Source organism: Xylocopa sonorina, chromosome 13 (assembly GCF_050948175.1).
Source record: "Xylocopa sonorina isolate GNS202 chromosome 13, iyXylSono1_principal, whole genome shotgun sequence".
Lineage (NCBI taxonomy): Eukaryota > Metazoa > Arthropoda > Insecta > Hymenoptera > Apidae > Xylocopa > Xylocopa sonorina.
Window position 1 is genome coordinate 1997737 of NC_135205.1, and position 25291 is coordinate 2023027.

At 39.8% G+C, this 25291-nt stretch overlaps 1 protein-coding gene across 1 annotated transcript in view; it reads left to right on the plus strand.

Moving 5' to 3' along the window:
- Positions 1-1096: 1096 nt before the first annotated feature.
- The window catches only part of LOC143430294 (dual specificity protein phosphatase 7), a 99237-nt gene continuing 75042 nt past the window's right edge, over positions 1097-25291 (plus strand). The window contains exons 1-2 of the mRNA XM_076906425.1: positions 1097-1246; positions 4640-4825. Of these exons, the coding sequence (XP_076762540.1) occupies positions 1132-1246; positions 4640-4825 (301 nt within the window). The 5' untranslated portion in view covers positions 1097-1131. The remainder of the gene's footprint in view (positions 1247-4639; positions 4826-25291) is intronic.

Below are 25291 nucleotides of genomic sequence, written 5' to 3' on the forward strand. Positions count from 1 at the left end.
GCCAATTTCGATCCATTCGTGGTATAATTGCTGATGTAATCTCTATTTAACTTTGAAAAACTCATATTTTCTTAATCATACTTGAATACTTTTTGTTTATTATATTCTTTTAGGTAAAATTTAGAGAATTTTCAAAACATTCTTTGTTACGAAATTCCGTGATCCAATAACCTCGATATGTACCACATAAATGGAGCTTTAATTCAAACAAACTTATTTCGTATATCAGAACAATATAAAATATTAAATTTAGTTCAATTGTAAAATTTGACAATTCACTTTATAAAAAACTAAAAAACAAATACTTGCGTGCAGTGTACAAAATTCAATAATATCCAATAATACAAAAAATATAATACTAAATTAAAATCATAATATATGTAACATATATATACATACATGTACCCTACCAAAGAAAAACGTCGTTACAGAACACCCCGCGCGAAATAATTTCTTTACAAATACATGTTCGAATATTAGGTCTATCGGAAAATCCTATTCCTCTGCGAAGTAAAAGAAAATAATACATTTTTGTACGTTCAGCAATACTTCGTATACAATATAATTTCCATTGTTAATTATGACAATTTCCTTGCGCCAGCGTGATCGCAATTTTTTAGAGTCGAAGAACTCAAATAATGCTTAACTGACATCTGCTTCAGTTTCGAACCTTTCATTCCCCCAAATAATTTTACAAGAATAGATGTTTACACAATCGCGTGTCCCACTCCTTAATTACACGAGACGTTTTTGTTTCAGCTAATTCAAAAAAGCACATGCATATAAATACAATAATAAAGAGAGATAACGTGCCAATTGAAACTTAAAATGATATTATCGTATAGAATTGTCTAGTAGACCTAATGTTACACGCATACACACAACCACCCCCCGTGTGATTCACGCGGAAGCAAACGAAATCGTTTCGAAGCGCGATCTGATTCGAGCCGTTCGCAGATCCTCGAGAAGCATTCGAGGAGAGCAACGGAAGGAGGACGTAGGGTATCTGTTCGCCAGATCGAGGAACGAAGGCCCAGCGTGATTTAAACGTAGTGGCATGCCAACGCGACCTCCGAGCTCCACTTCCCGGTACGTGAGTCAGGATCGCAGGAAACGGCAGCCTCCGCGAGGATGAGCGCAAAGATATCCCTGGCGGGCCGCGGCGCGGCCCAGTCGCCGGTGAACCATCGTGGAAAAGCATCGTCGGGGCTGTTGCGCGCCGGACCGTCTGCGAAGAGACCGATGAGTAAGTCCTGCGTGTGCCACGGACCACGTGGTCAGCGTCTCGCGTCGTTTTGTCGTGGAACCGGGTGTCACTCTCGAGGGAAACTTCTTTCCTGCGGTTAATTCATATTTTTCATCGTTACTTATTACTCGATCAGTCGCAAGTCAGTGCAGAATTTTGTAGTATTTTATATATGGTCCGATGCTGACAGCAAATGGTGCAATATTTCTGTAATTATACGGAGGATGAACGATTCGGTTGGCTCTTGAGAGTGTCGCGCAGTTTGGTCGTGCAAAAAGGGTCGAAACGTGGAATATAACGTACTTTCATTTCGTTGTTCTTATTTATAGTTTAGTGAATTAACATTCACTGAGCAACAAGTATTTCGTTCATCTTAGAAAATAAAGTAGCGTTAATTTTTAGAATACTTCGCAATACCTGAAACTACGACCGTGCGAAGAGTCATGTTTTTCCTCTTTTTCCAAGATACGAACGAGGTGTCGGTTCTCGTTAGGTTCGTTTCCTGGGACGTTTACAAACATTTGATTCCAGGATTTAATCGCGTCATAACGTACAGTTAATTGCCCGAGACAGCCGCGCGTGTTTCTTGTTCCTGTTTTCGCGACGATTGCCTCAGAGTTCCTCGCGTCACCGTGAAAAAATGCGTCCGTTGTTTCGCGCCGCGGGTTCCTGAAACAAATCTGAAATCGAATTGTCACCTTCCGATGGATGACGCTGCACGCTGACGCAGCGATTTCGTAGTTACGAAAACAAGACGGAGGGTCGATGTTTAGAAACTGGAGCGCGTTATCTGGAATAACGTGTACAAATGTTGTACATCGCGGAGTGACTGTTGATATCGTAGCTAACGCGCGAACGCGATACGATGAATAATCAGACGACGTTCGATGGTACTGCTCGGTGACTAACAATAAGTATTGTGTCACGCATGGAAATCAGGAATCGCAGATAACTTTCAACGATAGTAAGTTACCCTCCGCGTGGAATAATTTCTAGATCGAACGGCTGAATAGGAGAGAGGCTACGACTATATCTTGGAAGAACGCGGAATAGCGATTTTAGTACCCAAATTGTACAACTGTACTAATTAAAAACTATAGTAGATGTAAGCAGCAAGTAATTGTAGCTTAACCTGTAAAAATTTCAAAAAACATTGTTAGTTAATTATAAATCTCAGTCTTTCTAATATCAACTAATAACTAAAACTTACTTAGATCAATTATTAATCAGGCGTCACTAATTAAAAATCCAAGGAGGCTGAAATACATTTGATATGGAATAAATTTTGAAGTAATTGAAGTTCGATTCATAACAAAATAGTATGTACTTGAACATTTAAATGATCGAACGACGTTTCGTGTTCAAACAATTCGAGCACATATTGCCCTGTTTGGTTCGATCGTTCGTGCGCCACGTGTCTTTTCAATGACAATCATCTCGAGGTCGTTCCCTCGCCGAAAATACGCCGCGGGGCTTTCGTTCCCGTTGCACCCGACCAGTCCAGCCACTTGCTTCGACACGGGAATCCTTGAGTCAACAAATTCCATCCCTGCGGTTCCATTTCGCAACGCGAGCACCGTCGCGCGCGTTCCGCGACTAGAAAGAAAGGAGATTCGGTCGATGAACGAAGGTGCGCTTCCTTCTTGTACCTGTTGATGAATTTATTAATAGGATCGAGTTAATGGCGCAACCACAGGCTCGATATCGACGAATTACACTTGCTCGAGTACGTGATCCAGGAATATCTCAAAGTATCGACTCGAATAAACCTAATTAGCACTGTGGGAAGTTGTATTATAGATATAAGGTTGCAATATACGCGATGGAATCGATGGGCGAACAGTAGCCATCTGGTGGATACCGCGGGTAGTTTTCTCGAACAATCGATTCTTAAGTAATTTTGTCGTGTTTCTAAGGTGAACGATTTTCGGGTTATAAGAGTTTTTAGACAACTCGTTTAAGTGTCATTGCTTTAGTACTTTTTGGATTGAGATAAAGAATATGTGATGCATCGAATTATTATACTTTTTTATAGTTAAATTGTAGGGGATCTTTGTGAAAGTGTAATGTACATTGATATTTCGATCGAAATCATCAGGTAATAAAAATTTGTTTTTACTTAAGATTATTATAATAAAGCAAATATAGCCATTTATTTCTATTTAACCATTAAAGAAAAACTATGAATTACTACTGTAATAATTAGTGAGAACATTTAAAAAATAGTATTAGTTTCTGGAACAAAGTATTTTGGGGTTATGATATTTCACGAATTAATTTCTTCAGTGATCAATTCTAGTTGTAAATTAATGATTGAAAATAAATGTGGGTGTATGTACTAGAATGATATATTTGAAAATCGTACACGTGAACACTCCAAGTTCTCGTGAAAGAGAGTTGACCTTGTACAATCCTCTTTTCGAGTGGTCTTCACTTTCGTTATCGTCACTTAACGTCGCGTATTCATTCATCGAGTTCGAATGGGATTACTACATATCTGAAAAGCGTGCGGCAACGGGAAACCATTCTTGCCCCCGTTAAATTCAGTCTTTCGATTAACATTCATTTACAAGTTTAAATGGGGCTTCTCTTCATTGTCCCAACTTAACGTTCATTCACCAGCTTTAAACGAAGACTCCGTGCATCTGAAAAACGTATTATAACAACATTTGACTCAACAATAAAAAACGCTTGTTTCTTTATTAGTCTGTATTGCAATTTATTTATATATTTTCAAGAAATAGATTATGAAAAATGATCGATTTTCCTTCTAAAACCCAAAATCATATATTATGAAAAAGTATGTATGTTTTATTTGAGTTTTTAATGATGCAATTTTATGAAGAAATTAGCTCATGAATTTCATAAATCAAAGTAATAATCAATATGTAAAAATAGACTCACAAATGAAATTTCAATTTCACAACCGACAAACCTCTTAAACAGAAGACAGAAAACAGAATTTTCTGTCTTATGAAGCTTAATACGATTTTGCTTTATCATAAATGATTGACCAGTTCATTTTTAAACACAACACAAATAAAACAATGAGAGAGCCGCAACTATCTGAAAACATTATTGAAAAAGAAAAATGAGCAGCAAAATTTAAAAATATACCCCAAAAAAAGACTAACATAGTATCCATTTACACAAACGCTTATCGTATTCCAATAAACCATGAAACGCACGAATAATTATGACTAAGGGGTCCTCGAAACAACAGTTTCCTGGATCGAATCTGCGCGGTCATCTCTCATGGTGGTAGTCCACGAGAAATTTTGCAACCCCGCTAATGACACACACGATTCTGCTTAACGACGCAGACGCAGACATTCACACGCGTCATGCATACACGCTATAAGATCACGGGTTAACGGAGGATGCGTTCATTAGCCGTAGAGGTGACTGGCACCGAGGAAAGAGCCGTCAAACGAGCCGCCGTCCCAGAACTGGAAGCGTCGTCCAGCACCGCCCGTCCGGACACCTTGTTGAAAAGGGAAAGCACCATGCCAGCCTTGACGCGTGCCTGCACTACTGCCACGCTACCCAGGATCAAGAGGTTCAGACTCGCTTCGATCGGTGAGTCGATCACCTTTCTCTCTTTCTCATAGCTGGCGCTTTCGTTTCTTTTCAGTTGCACCGCGATTTTGTTTGTCTTCCTGATAACACCGTAATCTTTAGGTTCTGTTTGCGAATTGGAATCGAAAGAAATTTCAAGGCGACCCGCATTTAAGTTTTCTTTACACGACTACTTACTTATTTTCAAATGCTTCTTTACGATTTTATTTACTGTGGAATGCTTCCTTTAGAATTTTATTTATTTGTTTCTCTTTCATTATTATTACATATTATCAGATTTTCTAATAGTCCTTTGTACGAGATTCAAAGGATATTTTAGAATGCACATTTTATGATAACGTCTTGTCTATTTAATAATTAATAAGCGTTTAAATTTTTCGTATTAATTCGAGTTTCAATTTCTGATAACGAGTGGATGTTTGAAAATATCTGGTTAGTTTGTGCCGCTTCAAAGGAAGTCGTACGGTGATTCTGACGACGGATAGGGGTGTATATACTCATCGACGGTATGAACGCGTGATCGTTTACTAAAAAGGTCGCCGTTATACGTCCGCGGGACGCCCTTGCGCAATTTTTCACAAGCTACGTCAGGCTCAGGTTAATTGCGAGCATGACGTCGCGCGAAATTCTGCCCGTGATTCATAGCAGTGCAGCGGTGTCTCTTTTCACTTTTCATATGACAATTCAGATTACCTTGCGTGTTGCAATACGACCAACGATTATCGGGTTTTATCGACAATGAGCCGCGCGACTCGAGTATCGCTCGTGCCCTCGTATCGTTCGATTCGACGAAAAAAAATTTAAACGTAAACCTAGAGGATCGATCTACGAGGCGATCGAGGGCGGCAAGCTGCGCGCGCATCGATTCGAACGCCACGCGAGTTTCGAGATTATCGATCCAATTTCAACGTCATCCATTCAGCGCGAAAAGAGAAATTTAAATCTGATTTTTCAAAATTATATCTTTTATGGATTAGAAATAATCATTATGTATTATGTTAGTGTTTCAATTAGACAAAAATATGTTTAGTTATATATTTTGTTATAATTGTTAAGGTAAAAGAATTATTAACAATTATAGTTGTTATCAGTAAAAATGAGTTGATTAGTCGTTCTAGTATTGTACTTGTATTAAACAAAGCAATCACTTTCTGTATAATTGTATAGATTTAAAGAAGTAAACTGCACACATAACTATTGATACTAATCGATATTTACGTTGCACATTCAAAGAGTGCTAATCAAACTTCGATGATACTTACTTAAACATATGAAAATTTATATCTTTAAATTAAACTTAAGCTATCTAATACTTTGTATCTTTCTTTAGAACGGAACTTTCCCTGTTATTAAATTGACGAAGAGCTAATTAACAATTGGATAATTAAATATCGACACGATAATTCTAACACGAATCAGATAACGCGATCGTGTTATTAAAAAAGAAGATTACGCAAAAACGAAATTATCGTACCACAACATAAATTTGCATACATAATTGCTGTTATACAAAGGTTATCCAAGTTAATTAAGTAATTATATATTAAAATCGTGTTAGAGGAGAATTACTGTAATTTTTCTAAAAATCATGCGCTCAAAAGAAGCACCGAGTTGTAGAAAAGTAGATTACCCAAACGGAAAATAAATCATCGATCTCCAATTATAATCGACCAAAATATTAAGTCGATCGACAAACCTATCTCACATTTACGAATTACCGATCAATTATGAACACCGTTGTTTCAAGTATAGGAAATCAAATTTGAATCTTCTTCCATATAAATATACGTAGTACGTGTTTACATAGGCGAGATTTATGTGCAGAGAAAAATAGAGCGGCAAAGTAGCGCGTCGCGATCGAAATATCCCCTGTTCGCGAGAGAGCGACAGACTGGGTTGTCGCGCGCAATGAAACTCGGACGCGGCTCGAATACGTAATTACCGCGGAAATAGTGTACGGACCGGCTGGTCAACGGCATAAATATAAATACCGCGATCGGCCGTTGGGCAAGCGAGAGCCGTGCCGCGCCGCGCCGCGCGACACCACAGAATCGGTGAGTCAAGTTGCGCGTGACGCCCCGAGAACCACTTTCTATCGACCACGCGACCGCTCGCGGCATTCCGCTTGTCGCTCGATTATCGATGACTCGGCTATAAACGTTCTCCCATGAGGAGAAATAAAAAAAAAAGGGAGACAGAGAGAAAAATGACACGTATAATGTCATACGTGGAATGATTCGTCGTTTGGTCAGGTTGCGCGTAGAGACGAGAGCATTTCCGGAACCTGCTCCTTCCGGAACGTTCTCCCATGAGGAGAAATAAAAAAAAAAAGGGAGACGGAGAGAAAAATGACACGTATAATGTCATACGTGGAATGATTCGTCGTCTGGTCAGGTTGCGCGTAGAGACGAGAGCGTTTCCGGAACCTGCTCTCTTCCGTCTTTTAACCTGTTAAATGGCGGCGTTCTTTCTAATCGAGACGAGATATTTAGCTGGTTATTAAAAACAGGTAGAACGTGATTTATTTTTATATTTTGTTAAGTTTGCTAATTTTGTTAGATATTTTTCTGGAACATCAGAAGCAGGATATATTGACGGATAGGTTATGACTGCTTGCGGTTGTGTATAAGTTAACATTTAGATATATGAAAGATATTGTTGTGGTCGCGTAATCTACACCACAAATTGAACGCAAAAATAATATGTAACGAAGTAGTAATCGTAGACTCATTTCCTATTGTGATTTCTGAAAGCTCGATAGAACTGCATTGTAATAATAGCACAGAAGCTGAGAGGCTTGGCATAATTCCATGTACTAGATCTTTAAAGTACAATATATAAAAACTAGGAGTATTATTTTACATATAATGTTAAAGAAAACAAGATTTTTGTCATATCTACTTTTTTTTATTTTCTTATTCAGGATTGAGGTAAAACCAATCAAGTATTTCTCAAAAAAGCAATACCTTTAGTTCCAAATATGATATTTGTAAACTCACTCTCCCTCCCTCTCTCTCTCTTTCTCCCTAAATTAGAAAATTTGAAAGTAATTAATTTTAGCAAGCTAACATCACAAAAAAATACCAAATATATTTCTCGCATATATAACGAAACAAAAAGTTGAATACAATAAACCCAACCAACCCTCGATAAACAACGCGCTTCGAAACCGGAAATCTATTCGAGCCTGACGAACGATTCAGCGATCCGAATGAATTCGCGAAGCTCGTCTCGAATTCGTTTAAACGAAGCTCCGCGATATCAGCGGGGTTGTTGACGGCTGATAGAGGAAATTGGTTCGGCGGTGTCGCGCGAATGAGGAAGTCGCGTGGGATGAGGTCTAGCGATTGGCCAGGCGCGCGCGCGCGTTTAGGACCGTCGTTGTTCCGGCGTTCGTCGACGTGGCTCGACGTTAACGGGGCGCGTGTGCAATTTACGAACGGCGCTCGACCATAGAAAAAAAAATCGTGGACGCCACGATGTAACGTCGGCGGATCCATCGACGGAATCCGTTCTTTTATTATCTGCAGGCTCGATGACGTCAGGCTGATAGCACAAAGGCGCGTGTTTACACGCAAGCGCGGCTGTGTACACCGCGCGTTATCGCCGGAGCGGCAAGTGTTACGAGCTACTACGAGACTTAAGCATGCGACAAGTAATAAAAAGGCAGCCGCTAAGCGAGATCTCGAGGGAATCGTGCCGGAGATACTATCTTTCTTCGTTTGCACAGACTGATTCTGTTCGGATTTGATAACAGTACGAAGATTAGCAGCAGTGAAATTCATAAGTTTAGATTGAGTACAAGTTACGTTGCAATTACGTTGACGCTCGACGTATTTTTGGTAGCGTTCGCGGGCAATCGATTCTTAGTGGAAGGTTAGAGGTTTAGATTTTCTTTGATAGATAATTCTTGTTCTGTTTTTTCTTGGGTGCGTACAGTATTCTCAATGCGAGGGTATTCGTTTCTTTCTAAAATCGAAAGCGGAACTCCTAAAGTTTTCTTATTCATTTTTATTTACATACACTGAGATATATAGGTACTATTTTCTCTACCAATTATCATATCTAATATATCAATTTTATGTTTTCCATACAATTATTTTCCTAAAATCGAAAGCAAAACTAAATATTTTCTATTAATTTGTACTTACTCTCTGTTAATTATTATTTTCAATATCTCAATTTTTTCAATATTTCTCGAAGTCAATTATTAATCCTGCGCGCAGTTACAATATTCACTTACATAATACTAGACTAAAGGTATCATCTCCGAAAGCAAAGTGAACATTTTCAGATCCCCTCTTCTAACTTGAAATCCCAACCTTCGTAACATTCCCCTCGGCTAATCGTAATACGACTTCCGCGTGCGAATGCGATCATCGTTATTCCCCAGTGAATATTCAATCAGGCGATTGCGATCTCCTCCAAATAAAAAACAGAAAAATTAATTATCTCCACGTTGCCACGCGTCCCGTCCGACACGTGGATCGTTCGCGATGGCGCCTACGCGGGCCCAGGTTTCGTTAACCCGTGGATTTCGCGCGCTCCCTGCGGAATGCATCGGTAGATGTCAATCGAGACGGTTCTAACAGGCTACGTAAACCTTCCGCGTGCGGAGGCACCGCGTGTGCAAGTATGTTTATCGCTCGTTCGACCCGGAGCGATGCTTCTGTGTATGATGTCAGACTCTATCTTTGGCGCGGAGTAGATGACCACGCGAGAATCGGCCTGCGCATCTGCGCGTGCACGCGGAAATCTCGATGATGCTCGCAGATCCGATTAAGACGGTTAACAGCCCGTTTCTTTTAGGGTGCGTTCGACGAGTAGAACAAATCGTTTTCTAGTAAAAACGATTTGGTTTCGAGAAGTCGAGTTACTTGCAAGATGGACGTCTGGGATGGACAAGTTGAAGGGGTAGTCGCTTTATTAAGGACGAGTTAATTATTTCGATGCAGTTAGTAGGTTAACGAATGATTAGGCTCGGTTGAACCGGATGTGCCGTGCAAGACTTGTTCGCGGGAGTGCGTTTTATTACCGAGAAACATAACACCGTAAAAAGAGTGGGGATGGGACGCGGACATGCGTGTTTACCTCCCCTGCTTTCCTTCAGCCATGTTTTTACGCGTGTTGCGATCGATCGCGTTTCACGATGCTTTGAACATTGCGTCAAATTAACCAACATCCGACTTATCAACTTTGTCACTCTTCCAACGTACGATCGTACGATCGTAGTGTTGGAGAAGTGGCATTTTCGTTTCAACAAATCGTACGTGACTGACGAGGTTATGTTCGTCGCCACGAGACGTATCTAGGCGTTCATATAATTAATCATTTTTATTTCATCTCTGATGATATCTGTTCTCGATCGAAATTTCTCGATCGACTTTGAATATCCCTTTAATTCGTTCCTTTCGTGTGACAATTCTTCGCGTATCGCTTTGAAGAGGCATCGATACCAGCGGTCTTATCGCTTCGGATGGATCGATGGGGAATCCACGAGTGCACCGATTAATTCGATAACAGCCGATCGATGTGAACGCTCGATAAGCGCCAGCGCTTAGAAGACGGTTCGAATTTTCGGGTTCGATCGACGGACGTTTATTATTCCCAGCTATTTTTAATGCGACTCGCGAGATTGTGGGTTAAAGATCTTATTGTAAATCAAGATTTCGCCGAAAACCATCTGGGCTTTATCAAGTTTTACGCTCTTCGAGCAAGTTTAATCACGGACTGGGACCAGCAACCAAAGAGGTGATAAGAAAGTGTTTCATGTCGTCGAGCACATTCCTTAAAATAGACGTAACGCGTAAAAAAAATCGGTTACCTACGTTCACCTGATAAAACAGTCTATGAATGCGCGTCATCTTAGTTCATCGAAACAGCCTCCTGCGATCCGCGAGAATTCTGAAAAATGCAAGATTTACAGTGAACACGAGAATATTTTCTTTATGAATTTATTCTCCTTTTTTTTAGGAAAAAGAAGTACAAATAGCTGAGAAAGGAATAAAACACTATAAGTTCACTGGAAACGGAACGGTCTTTCTGTTTGTTATTTAAAAATGGAAGAGATATAAACAACCGAAGCAACGATTCGAATGCTGTATGTTTCTTCCGAGAAATAGCTCGAGATAGTTTGATATTTCTTTGGGAAACTTAGCCAGAACATCGCTCGGAACTAAAATTTCGCGGTTCGATCTCGAGGTACAAATATTTTTCAGTATTCTTCCAACTGATAATTATAAGCGTACAAAATCTTGCGACATTCTCCATGTTTCATTTTTCTGGTGTTATTGCGAATTTTTCTTACTAAAATAAAATCGATTTTCAAGAATTATTTGATAAATAATTCTGTATCTGAGAACCGGAGGAACTCGACGCCATTTTGGTTGCTCTTCAGCAAAGTAGAAAACTAATAATAATTACCATTTTTTTGCGGTTAAAAAAATTGTAAATTACTAAAACACATTAATTGACAATACCAAAACTATTTATCTGCTAGTAAATTTTTGTTTTTTTGCTTCTGTACAGAGGACTCGAATTAATTTGTTCATAAATACACCAAAGATCCACATTTTCTACGAAATTCAGCTACTCGCGTGAAATGTAAAAGAAACAATTTCTGAAATCTCGACTCGCTTTCTCCCAAACATTCGTGAAAGCCACTAGTTGTACTAAAAACGAACCGGAAGCAAGAAGACGAGCGTAGAATAAACGCGTCAGCCGGAAACGCGAGAAGTAAGTCTCGATTTCGATTTTGGTCAGCGAAAGAGCAGACGTCGCGTGAACTGTCGCCGTGTCTCGCGAGTCAGAAACGCAGGTGACAGCATCGATCCCACGGTATCCTTCGTTTAGTCGACAGCGAGCGAACGCGACACCGCGCGTGGATTTTCGCGAACGCGGTCATTTCAGTTTCCGTGAATGGGGTGTTGACTTACGGCGTTAGCGCGAAACGGTGAATTTTTGCAAAAGCGACTGCTGAGACCGCGCGAACAGCTCGTCCGGTGTAGATTTTCGAAATCACGATTCGTAAAAATATTGATTCGGAATTTTACCGCGAGCCATTTACGTCGCGCGGTAAAACTGACGAATGAAAGGAGTGATCTTTGGTCTATCCAATATGGCGCCAAATTTCGAAAGTTCTGCAAGCGTTTGCTAACCTTATGATATTTTCTAAAACGCAACACGCGTACTTTGAATCTTTTTAAATTTAATAATTAACAAAGGTATAGGATTTTTTGCGTACCTTGAAATTTCTCCAAATTAATAGCTGCAAATGCATATTTCGAACTGCGCGATTTAAGCTTCTCAAACTTAATAATCAACCCCCAAAATACCAATTGCTATTCAGGAACGAAGCGCAATTTCTGTACCTTCGATCGAGTAGCATCAAACGTTCCACGCGATGGGGTTAATATCCTGTAGAATCGAAACGATCGAGTGGTCGATAACCCAGCAGGTTAGTTTCGTGATATCGTTCTTATCAATGAGAAATTCGTCATCGATCCAGCCGAAAAAAAAGGAAATAAGAGAAATAGAGGAAACCCTGGGCGTTCGCGCGCGCGCGCGCGCGCTCGCACCCGTTGACGACGAGAGGTGACTCATTGGCTGGCTCTTACAGTCACGTGTACACGTCTGCACGTGTACGGTGTTGCATTCGTACACGCGCTCCATGTGCACACGAATAGCCGTCTCGCAGTGCTGTAGCACAGTGTCGCGCCTGGTCTCCCAGTCGTTTGAACAGAAAAACACAGAATTCCGGATAACTTCGATAGAATTTATCGTCTGACGATCTGACATAATCGGAGGCTTCGCTTATCGCGCGGCGGACAGGGTGAATCACTTTTCCTTTCGAGCTGATCGACGCTGATGGATACTGCTTTGCGATCGCATGCGTTCATCACTGTTGCACGGGGCTAAATTTTTTCTTAGTTGAGGACTTGAACGAGTTTACGCGTGAAATTTGAGATCTTGCATAGTATTTCTGATGAGAAATGAAAATGAAGCATTTCGTATGGAATTTTTGTGAATGAGAAGCGAGGTAGTCGAATTTAAAGACAATTGTACGGAACGCAACTGCATTTTAATTAATTCAGTGAGTTGAAGTCTAAGGTTACAATATGTATGCGATATCGAATCTGAGAGAGTTAACGAATGACTTAACTATTTTGTGTTGATTAGAATGGCATGAATAATCCAGCAAAGCGTCGTTATCTCCACCAGCTAACGTTATCGACGTAGTGCAGTAAATGTGAATGAAAGTTTACGCTTTTCGTAAAACTATTTCTTCGAACAAAATATATCGATTCTATCAGAAATACTAATCGCTGTCGCCAAATTTTAGCTGATAAGTCGACAACGATTTGAAACTATCAAACCTTCCTGTATCTTTGAATAATTTTAAAGAAGAACGCGAGATGGACGAAAGAAATTTAGAGGAATTAACCGACGAACGTGGCGTCTGTTCCGTTCTGGTATTTGTTTATCCAAAATGGAGTACCTATTAATACGTTGGCCAAAGCAGACTTGCTAAGTAGCTACCGATATTTGCTACACGTGTACGGAAAGAAAAAAACAGTACAGCAGCACGCGTTAGCCCGAGCTATCACAGCGGTGATCACGTGGAATAAAACGTGTCAAACTTTTGACCATTTTCCGTTTCTATTATCGAGAACGTGCCACGAACATGGCAACAGCGGACCGTTTTCCGCGGTGCGACGATCGAACGAAATTAGAGGTGTTTTCGATCGTTAAGAAGATGATTAACGACGCCGCGGCCGTTGACCCTGTCGCGTTTTCGTCACAGGAAGCTTAACAAGCGCGTGCTACCGAAATACCGCGTCATTGTCTGGTGGCCAACTGAAATTTGCTACTTTTCTCGAGGAATTTTTTCTTTCCACATTCTCCCCGGGGAAATAATAAAACAGAGATTAATTCACACTTAAGAATAAATTACGCTGGAAATAGCGGGTGCCAACTTAATAACTGCTTCACCAGAAGTCGTAATAAGATTGATAGCATAACACGAACGATTCTTAGTAACAAACATTCGTTTACCTTGGCGATATATCATCTAGCAATCGTTAGAATAAAAAGTTATGAGATGGCGCCAAAACTAGTCGAAACCAATTAAAGAAATTCCTTCACCAAAATCCGCAATAAAATTCCTATTAAAATGTGATTCCTAGTAAAAAACTTAATTTATTTACGCCGCGAGTATCGTATGACGATCATTAGTATTGAAATTAAAAGACACGATTGACTTATATTACACGAACCGCCAGAAAAAGTAGCGACGCAAGTCGATCTAGGCGCTACTCGAAGACTGTTCGGAGCAAGAAACAGGGAAAAGAGAGAAATAAACGATGATAATACGTATCACTGGAAAAGAACGGTTGTCCATAACCTGAGCGTACGTACCTGCTCGTACCCGCGGCAGTCGTCGCGGTTACGCTCGCGCGCGCGCGCGCGATCGCGTCGAGTCCTCCCGATAGCTCGCACGCTCACTCACCGACACAAACGCGGCTGGACTCGTACGTGAAGACGCGCACACGTCCGCGCGGTCCCGGGCCGTGGCCTCGCGTCGTACACTCGTAGATCGCGATCAGGCGTTCCGCGGGGACGAGCCGCTCAGTCTCAGCTCGTCGGCCGCCGTGAACGGATCTATCGAGCACGCTCGGTCGATCGCACGGTCAGCATCGTGTTTACTTCCGGCGTCCCCCTCGCTCCGCCCCCCACCCCCCAATCGTGGTAGCACAGCGCAACCGGAAATGTTGACGAAACGAGCCAGGCACGGGGGACGACGCACCCGCGTGCCAACGCTCTCCTGAGCGACGCCAACCAGAACTTCCTCGTTCGCCTAATCGAGGATTCTTTTCTCTTTCTTCTCTCCTGTCACATTCTCTCCTGTCACTCTCGCTGCTCTCCTTCGATTTATCTCTTCTTCGATTGTTATTAGCTTCTTCTATTCTTCGTCGATTACTACTGTTCATTTTCTCCTGGTAACCGTTCGATTTGTGTAACCTTCCTCTTCTATTCCCTTGGGTTCGTTCGATCTCCCCGTCCATCGTGGTCCTCGCACACGGTGCTGGCCGCGTCCTCGAGGACGGTAATTCGTCGCGCCTCGCCAAACGTAATTCGCCGGTGAGAGGACAGTGGTGGTTCCATGCGGTCGCACGTGGATTATCGTCGGCTGTTATCGAGGATACGGAGAGTGCACGGGTTAGTGGAGAGGCCTCGAACGACGACGACGACGACGACGACGACGACGACGGTGCGTCACCGGCACGGCTCCGCGAGGCGGCTGTTGGTTTCGTCGTAAAGGCGAACCGGTTCGACCGATCGGGAAAGGTAGGTGCCTCCGACGAACTGAAGCGCGGGAACGCTTCGTTCGGTACCTATTTTCTCCAACGTTGCCCGTTTACTTCGACGAGTTTTGCCGACTTTCCTGCGGGAATTCCTCTAGCGCCGTGGAAGCCATTCTTTTTTGGCCGTGGCCGTCCGACTGTTGTTTTCATCGACGACGGAAGTTCGAAGCTCTTGTACTGTTGACGTCCTTGCGATTCGACTGGGACGCGAGGCACGCGTCGGACCACGAATTTCAACGTGCACTCGATTGTTTTCGTGTTGCTTTATTTTCCATACGTGCCTCGTGCTCGATGATGGTAACGCTGTTATTAAGTGACGTCGGTATTGATATACATTTGTTTTACGCGGTATGTATAGTGGTGTATGCTTGAACATTGTGAAGTTATATGGAACACTTTGCAGAATACTACTACCATCGCGCAAAATGCAGGCTACACCCGTATAACACGGTTGATGAGTCTGTCAAGGAACTAGTATTTTTATAATTGAGAGAAATATCGTTGTTAAAGCAACTTTCATCGTAATTATTATATATCGATGTCTTCCTCGTCGCTATTATTGAGTATCGTTAAACGAGAATATTTTCTTCTTCACAAGATATCTTTATTCTGCGTTATCTTCGGCTCTATGCCCTACTGTTTCCATAAAAACCTTGCGCACACAAAATTAATTCGTCACGCGTGACAGAGGGAAACAGCGTTTCTTTCAAATCTCAAATCGTGCTAAATTAAAACAGAGATTACTTGTAATTTATGCTTAGTATCAAAAAAGTTGCATTAATATTATGAAACAATGCACGACACGTGACAAGTGTCGTTGAATATCGTCCTTTCTAACGAATTCTTCTGAGGTTGCATTAACTCTACTAATAAATAAAATTATCAAATCGTTGCAAATCTTTCATCCCCCACTGAATGGTGGTACCAAAACGATTATGGTCGATGGTCGTGGGTCGTTCGGAGACCAACGAATCTCGACTTCTCTTTAATTGAACCAAATGGGGTTGTCGATGCGTATCTCGATGGGGAATCGGTGTAATTACCGAGCGCAATCGGGAACGCGGACGAACTCGGATCATTCCGTAGCCGCGTTGTGTCACCACGGACGCTATTGGTGCCACAGTTCTTCCGCGAGACTTAGGAGGACGCGCTGACGCGATCGTCGTTACGAAATGACCGTTGGCTCCCCTTTTTCTCGTTCGTTTTCTTCTCCGCGACCGACAAGAGGTGTTGAATAACTGCTGGAACTTTCGGCTCGTTTTCCCGGGAACGTGTGACGAAATTTGGAAGTGCAAAGAAATTAGAAATACTGGCAGGAACTGAGATTCCATCCTGTGCATTTTGGTACAGGAATTTGAAAGTAATGAATATTATTGCATCTTTGAAATTATTTTGGAGGATTGTTGTTAATGGAATTGATGGAACTCATTTTATTAAGTATTCTAGTACTCGGGTAAAACCCCAAATGGAGTCACACGATCGATACCACTGTGTCATTAGACGTAATGGGTCTGAACCTTGGGATGGTCAAAGTTTTCTATCAATGAATAAAACACCTCATTGTGGGTAGTAAAATATTGTCAAAATATCTGTTAATTTATATTCCATATTTATCGTGTGATTACTGATAAGTATAGCTTAAATTATATACAATACGAACTTTTTTTAATATCATTTACGCATTAAAATAATATCGATGTAAAAATAAGTGTCAAGAGAATATTATCGTGAAAATTTGTAAATATCTTCATTTATCTGTTTCATTTTTCTTAGACTTGTTTAGAACTTCTTTCGTATTTGTTTAGCGATCAAAATAGGACAAAATATTGTCGCAACTTAAGAAAGATATCGAATCTATCACATGTGTCTATGAAACATTTAATCTACGGCCAAACATCGTTACTTGAAATCTGTTTTTTTATCTTATATCATTCCAAACGATTTCTTCCTATTCATGCTGCTTAACAGATTGTATAAGACGCAGTTTTCAACGTGTTTGACGAATTTTCAACGAAGCTGTAAATGCGCCGCTTCCCTTGTATTTTCTAGAATATAATTAATACATACATATTGCGCGATTATTTTTGTCAGAATATTTACGCTGCATCTATTTTAGAATAAAAATAAATAAACTGTTTAGTTTCGTCATTATTATGGAGCGCGCCACTGTAACTTACGAATGTTATCGATAGAGCTTAACTTCGTAAATGAAAGATTCTCTCCTGTGTATCACATAACTGAAATTACAGTCCCCCGCTTTCAGCGTTTGTTTCTTGCCGGACTGTGATCATCACAGTCTCCCGCCTGCAATATCACGTAACCGAGATTACAGTCTCCCGTTTGCAATGTACAAAATTAGAGACATACAGCGCAACGGAGATAGCACGAAAATCTTGAGTCAACTGCTAAGAAATTATACATCTGCTTCATCATTTTCTCCAAACCAGCTGAACAAATAACCAAACACCATCGCTTTACATTAAAAAGACGTCCAGGCAATTATTAAAAAATCCAAACCTACTTAAAATACAACAAACAACTTCCATCCCTCTCGACAGATCGCAGCGATCCGCCACGCATCTTCGCCCCTATAAAATTCCACCTTGCACATCATCCAGCAACCGAAAAACTTCTCACCTATCTCGCCTCGTGCTTATACCATTTACGTTCATTTTCTTCGAATGCATCGTCGCTCGAAACCTCTTCGACGCTCGTCCACCACTCGAGCCAACCTCCGGGAGTTCCTGAATCGCGCGTAAGCGGTTCGAAGCGAGAGGAGCCGCGGAACAGAGGCAGCAGGTGCTGGCGCTACACCTGTCCGCAGGATGAGAAAGAAAGAGAGAGAGAGAGAGAAAGAGAAAGAGAGAGATCTGGCCCAGGTTGTGCGCGCCGCTTGCCGCCGCTCGAAGCGTCGAATTCCACGGCGTTTACTCATTCCAAACAACGAACTCGAAGACTCGTCGGGGCCAGAACGAGTGAAACTCCGCGGCGGCGCTGTTGCCCGGTCTGAAACGGTGGATAGAAGAGCGAAAGGGAAAGAGAACGAGGGAGAAAGAGACCGGGCCAGAGCAGCCTCCTCACCTTCTAATATTAGTCGGCTGACTCACTACGATTCGATCCTACCGCGTCGCCGCGACGCACGGCGTCGTTAGAGTCCGTTGCCACGGCATTGACACGAAAGCTTAACGTCTGGCCGACCTCGCGCCGGAAATTGGACGATTCTCTCGCGCCACCGATCGGTCTCGATCTGTTGGATATCGTTGTCTCGCCGGCAACGACGAGTTACCGCTGTTTTGCGTCCTGAATGAAACACTTGAGTCACGTTATAGTTTTAGAATTGGACGGCGAGTAATGAACGTAACGCTTGGCTGTTTTTGTTAGAATCAGGGAGGATTAAGATGATGGTGATCTTCGAAAGGAATTTCTTGCGTCTCACGATGATTGATTACGTAATATATACTACGACGATTTAATTCGATGTTGAGGCTTGCAGCGTTTGTTGTATGCCTATGTGTTTGGGGATAGTAGATGTGTATTTTTAGTACAGAGTACGTGAAATTGGAATTTGCTGATCTACTGTTTTAATTGAAATTTATTTTATTACGTTTGAACTTTGTGCATGTACGCAAGTGTTTCTCCTGTTCGTTGTAAAATATTCTTTCATTATGAGCGTTTTGTTTGGAATTATGTCACACGGAGAAACGTATAAAACGACGGACGTCACTAACGGCAGCAAATGCGTCACGGTATCGCATTGTATTTTCAGGGTACTTCGAATTCATCCCTTTCGCAAATCTAATTTAAACAATTTTTTTTAGATCGATCAATTTTTTATATACCAAGTTTTCCGACAAATTTATTTTTTATTATTTATTTTAAAGAAAAATGTAAATCTGTCGATTAGAGAAAAATTTTATTATTTGCGAAACGATGAACCTAAACTGTTTATTTGATGGTGTATTTAATTTCATTTATTATTTCTATTTTTTATTAAATAGCAATGTTTAAAACTGGGATCAATTATATCTGCATGTGATTTGTCAAAAGATAAATTTTATCAATAAAAGAATGAATTTTGAAACGTGAACTCTTAAAATTGTAAACTCTCAAATTTAAGTTTTGACAAAGTCTATGGTTACTGCAACACACGTCGATGAACATTGTTACTTTCTTTACTTTTCTATAGAAGTAACCACACGAATGATGAACCAAGCCTCGCTGCAACTGCGTTAGCTATCATCTCTCTCTTTCGAGATTTTTTAAGATGACATCACACGTCTAAATAAGAAAAGTTGTTCATTATAGAATTATCCACTATGTTTTCCTCATTTGTGATTGCTCAGAAGACTTGCAATCTTCTGAAATACACTAGTGCCATCCCAAAATCGCACACTTAACCTAGTCCACAATTTAAAAAATGAAATGCTCGCTCAAACACGACTCTGAGCCATTCACCAAGGAAAAATGAAAAACGATTCGCTGTCAAAGCAACAATTTCTTAGATTCGAATGAATAATAACAACGACTTGCGTTCTCTTCCTTCGGTTTCTCAGAAAGCTGTAAGTTTTCGTAGCATAATAATTTCAACGTAGATTCGTTTATTTAATTCACGCTGTGATCTTAGAAATGGTGAGCTCATAAGAAATACAACGCTGTCTTGGCACAACGAAAGAAAATGAAATTGACTCGAATATTTTTTTTTTCATGTATCGCAGAAAGATCGAACATTTTGTTTCAATTCTAAATCTCGTACTTGTATCGTATTCTAAAAATCAAAGAACCGATATATCTAATAAATGTTACGTTCAGTTGTGTGATCAGCTGTGTGATGTCACATGTACTTTGTGTGTACAGTGATGGTAAATTAAAGAGGAACAATCTCTTTCAAGTTATCAGTTTAAACATGCAACGCGATGTCTGTTTTATTGAAATTCAAATTTACAGAAATTGTTAAATAGATTTCTTAAAAAATTAGTGATCATTTTAACTGAGGATGTATTAAGATCAAGAAAAATTTGTCGATCGATATTTGTATTCAGGAGTGATTGTAGGTATTCGATTGGAGAATTAATGTTACTCTTTAACAACGATCATGGTTACCTATATTTATAATGACGTCTGTGCATGTATAAATAAATATTGGTATTTAATCAATTCCATCAAGTCCACTGTTCATTCTTCGCCTACGCAAAATTACATATCTAACTCTCTGCGGTTAGGTAGGTTTAAAACTCTCATCTTTTGCTTAGCGCATATTTTATGCATGATGGGATATATTTTAACCCACCTCGAAAAATTAAAATTACTCATAGTTACACAGTTTAATGTTTTGTTTAAAGGTTTTCATTCATCTGGCAATACTGTGAATCGAGGGTAAATGCGTACATGAAAACAAAAATTTATTCAGAATAAAACGTATTAGTGAGTTGTTGACGTTGTTGCGATTAAGGTTGACGAATTGTGTGGTGCAATAAATTTTTGCAAGAAAAAGATTCGAAACATCTACCGGAAGAAGGTCGCACTTCCTGGTGCGATGCAACTGTACTATTTGCAAGGCGCCACTTTGTTGTAGAAGAAGGATGTGTTTCAATTACTTTCATTTAAAACATTAGCTGCACAATCGGATTATGTATGTCCTACTCTATAATAAAGGATATATTGAAATGTTATTTCTGATGATTTCTGTTCTCAGTTTGAGCAATATTTCACATTAAATAATTGAAATATGGATTTTTATCTGCTTCAAAATCGTGTGCCTCAAAGAGTTATAAGCTCTCAATTCAACTTACATCATCCGGCCTTAAAACAGCGATAACAAGAATTACGTACACGATTGCCTCCATAAAATAGAAAAAAAAGACAAACGCATGATCGAGTAAAGTCAACAAAATCCCTGTTGCAGTAAATAAATAAATATCTCAATTCAATCGTTCCAATCAAATCCACCATTCAAGATGCTCTCGATCTAACCTAACCTCAATTCGAGCCAGACTCGAGACACTTCCTCGACTCTGTCTGGCCTTAGGACAGCGATAACAGGAGCCACGATTGCCTTAATAAAATTGAAAAAGAAAAAAGACGATTGTGAAAAGTCAACAGAACCCATCCTACATCGGTTTCCACGCGTTTCGCGGGAAGACAGCTCGATAAACAGACGCGGGGCTAAGAGGTACGCTGGTTCCCGGCCGATCCACGTCAACCAGCGCTCTAAATATATCGATGCGGCCCCGTCGTACGTCGATCGCTCGAGAGCGTCCTCGACTACGCCGCGCTGTCCCGCGGTTTTCAACGGGCGTACGAAACGGAAAAGGGCGTCGCAGGATCGCTCAGGCGTAACGTAACGTCTAACTTGGGAGCAACCTGCCGTCCGTGTCGGGGGCTTTCGTAACGTCTCAGGGCGTCTGGTCGACGTCCAATTGCCAAATTAGAATCGCCCGCGTTCGACAATGCCCGCGGCAAATGGGGTGAGTTTGCCCAATGCGTTTCAAGCACGTGGAATTCCATTTTCCTCTGCCTACGTGGATTTTTTTTTTATGTGTCGATAGAAGAGGCTGGAGAATGGAGATCGCAGAAACTTTATACTGCTGTATAGTTTAATGTCGTTACGTTTTATGAAACAATAATTTTAAAAATATTTCTAGGTATTTTCGTAAAAAGATTTCATAACGCTAGAGTAGTTTCGAAGTGGTTAAATGGATATTATATTGCTGTATCAGTTTGCTATTTGGATACTGAGTTTTTGCAGAATTGTGATGGTTGGAATTGTTGAAGATAATCAGGATTTTTTTCTTGTGCCATATGTGAATTTATAAATATTCTTGCTTTTGTGGTAAAAGAGCGGCTTTGAGGAAGTCTAAAGCTTCAATGATCATAATAAAACTGAAATGAAATTTAGTCTAATGAAAGACAATAAAATTGCTGGAAATAATTATATATTACAATTTCAATATCATATTCCAGAATAAATATTGTAAAAATGATAAAGCAATTATCTTTTACTAAGATAGTCCATTTTTTTAAATTTTTTGAACAACGAAATTAATATTAATACTAAAATACTATTAAAAAATCCAAATCTACTCATAAAACTACAAACTTCGTTTAACTTCCACGCGCAAGCAAGAATAGAAGGCGAAGAACAAAACAAAATTCCACGCGCGCGAGTCTAATACGACTTTAGTTGACTCTTAAATAATTAATATTACGCTTAAAATAATTAATATCAATCCTAAAATACCATTAAAAAAATCCAAATCTACTCATGAACTTACAAACTTCGTTTAACTTCCACGCGCAAACAGGAATAGAAGGCGAAGAACAAAACAAAATTCCACGCGCGCGAGACTAGTACAGCGACTCTAGCTAACTCGACGAAAAAGATTCGCATCTTGTACCAAACAACAATCGAGTAATTCCTGGAATCCGCACCGCTCCTCCACGAAGCTAGTAAATCTCGTCTGAGGCTGAAACTTGGTTCGTTCACCCGTCTATCATTCCATTAATCGTTCTACACCTGAAACGACCACGCCGCGCGATATTACGGAAAAGCGGTACGTAGAGCGTATATATATATATATACACACAGAGCCGGGGCCATTACGTTCCGCGGTGTTATCTGCAGCACACGGAGAGCGCAGATTACAGAGAGCGCGAGTTGTAACGGTGTCCCGCTCGCAAGAACGATTCTAATGCGGGCCGACTCGCATCGGCGAGGACGTGCTTTCACTCTCGAACGAGCCACGCCGCGGCGTCGATTATTATGCAACCGTGGTCGCGGCCATTATTTCAGGTTCGCTTATGAACGACATCCTCCAAGGTTAATCGAGTCAATCGTTCGCCACGACGCCGGTTACTCGTGCCTGATAAAGGATTAAGTGTCGCTTTAAACGGAACCGGGACACGGTTAGTGTCGTTCCGCTGACGCGAGGCACGTGACTTCGCGGACGTCGCCTGTCGACGGCCAGCATCCTCTGGGCTCGTCCGCTGGGGGCCGATATTTTGGGTTTTTCGTTACGTGGATATGTATAAGTACGTATTTCTATTAATTATTAACCAGTTAACTGTGGAATTTAGTTTGAAAAGATCAGCACAGGGTGCGGAATTAAAAACACGCAACGACGTGTATACACGTCGAACTCAGGGTAGATGGTACTATTCTATATTTTACGAAAAACGAGGAAGGATTACATTTTTATTCGTCAAAAAAAACTAGCAATTCGTTTCTGAATACGTTAAGCTTGAGAATTGTAAAAAAAATAATTAAATACATAAACAAGGAAAATTGAAGATAGCAAATATAAACAAGAAGAATAAGAAAATATTTCACAAAATTTCAAGCTATTTATATAAAGGGAACATACCACCAAATAATGTTCTTATTACATTTTATTGAGATTTCGAGTTTTTGTAGTGAATGGTAATTTTTTATTTAACACGAGTATACACGTCGAACGCACTTAACTGGTTAAAACGTGTTCCACGTGGACATGAATGTTGAGAGTTTTATGCGTAGGTTTTCCGAAGCACCGAAATTCAGGAAAGTTTCTAGTTTCGAGAAGTCGAGTGTTCTTGAAATGTAAATTAAAGGAGTGTGAAATTGATTAATGTGACATCATTTACAATGGAAATGAAGAATATTTGATTCATGTGTGTTGTATGACGAATCATCTCGACAGTAATCGTGTGTCAGATGCTTAGTGATCTATGATCGTCTTTTGTTTTAGAGAACGTAAACGACTTTTATTTTTGCAATTACATGTTAAAAATATATATCTTTTTTTGTTACTTATAGATATTTTTTATATCGGATATTGTTATTTTTGTTTATATTTTTCTCGATTATGATCAATACAGATTGATGCAATTCAATACACAAAATAAAATATACTTATATATTTTCTGTAGAACAAAATTAATGTTTGAAGCTTCAGAAGCTTCTGATTTGACTTTCGAGAACTTAATAAATGGACTCGAACCCACCCTTAAAACTGAACGTAAATATTCCATGGTAAAGCAATTTTGCATTGAAAATGTACAAGTTATTTATTCATTATCATCGCATTATTTAACTAAATAAATAAATTCAGAATATTGGTTAAAGAAATCAGTAAAAAAGGGATAACTACATACTGCAATCAGAATAAAGAGGTCGAACCTACATTATTTAATAATAAATCGAAGTTATTACTAAATTGAGAGTTCGAACGCATATTATTTAATAATTAATCAAATTTATTACTAAATTACGTTCAAACCTTTTAATCCTACTAATAACATATAAGACGTGGGAATGATAACTAAGATTGAAATTGTTCAATGACAGAGGAATTTTTAGGGAATTTAATAAGTTATAACTAAAAATAGAAAAATAAAAAAGTGTGCAAAAATTACATCTCTATCTGATTGTAAACCTAAATTGAACCTGATTGAAACACCTAAATTTACCGATAAACTATTTATTACGCAGAAAAATATTATTTGGCATTAACAATTAGTTGAAAATACTATTTTACGCAACAAATAAATAACAAATAAATTTAAATGAAGCAATTAATTAACTAAACTCATATATACATTAAAATAAAAATTTCTCGAAAAGGTTAGAAAGACATCAAATATTTTCTATCAGGAGAGATTATGAACGAAGAAGCAGAACTTTGTGTACATATCGAGACAGTGTCGAGTAATTGAGAAGTTCGATAGCAAACAGCAAATATTTGTACATATTTAGGTGATGACAGATTGAGTACAAGCTTCTATTAAGAAGACCTTACGTTTTATCGTTCGTAGCATATAGTTTTAAGATAGGCGATAACCTAGATGTTCAGGGATCGAGTGAATTTGTGCATGCGTGGAAATTAAACAAACACAGGCAACCCTTGTGTTACAATTTTTATACAATGTGAAAAGTAACAGATATATTTCGTTTTTCTAATAAACATCAATCAGTAAAAAAGAAGATAAAAAAGAATTACGTAAAACCAATTATTTATACACTCTAACAAAAATGGGACAAGATTGCACAGACTAAAGTATTTAAAAAATGAAGAGTCATTAGAAAAGAATGTCGAACGACAATTTGACAGTCAGCCAAATGTCAAAC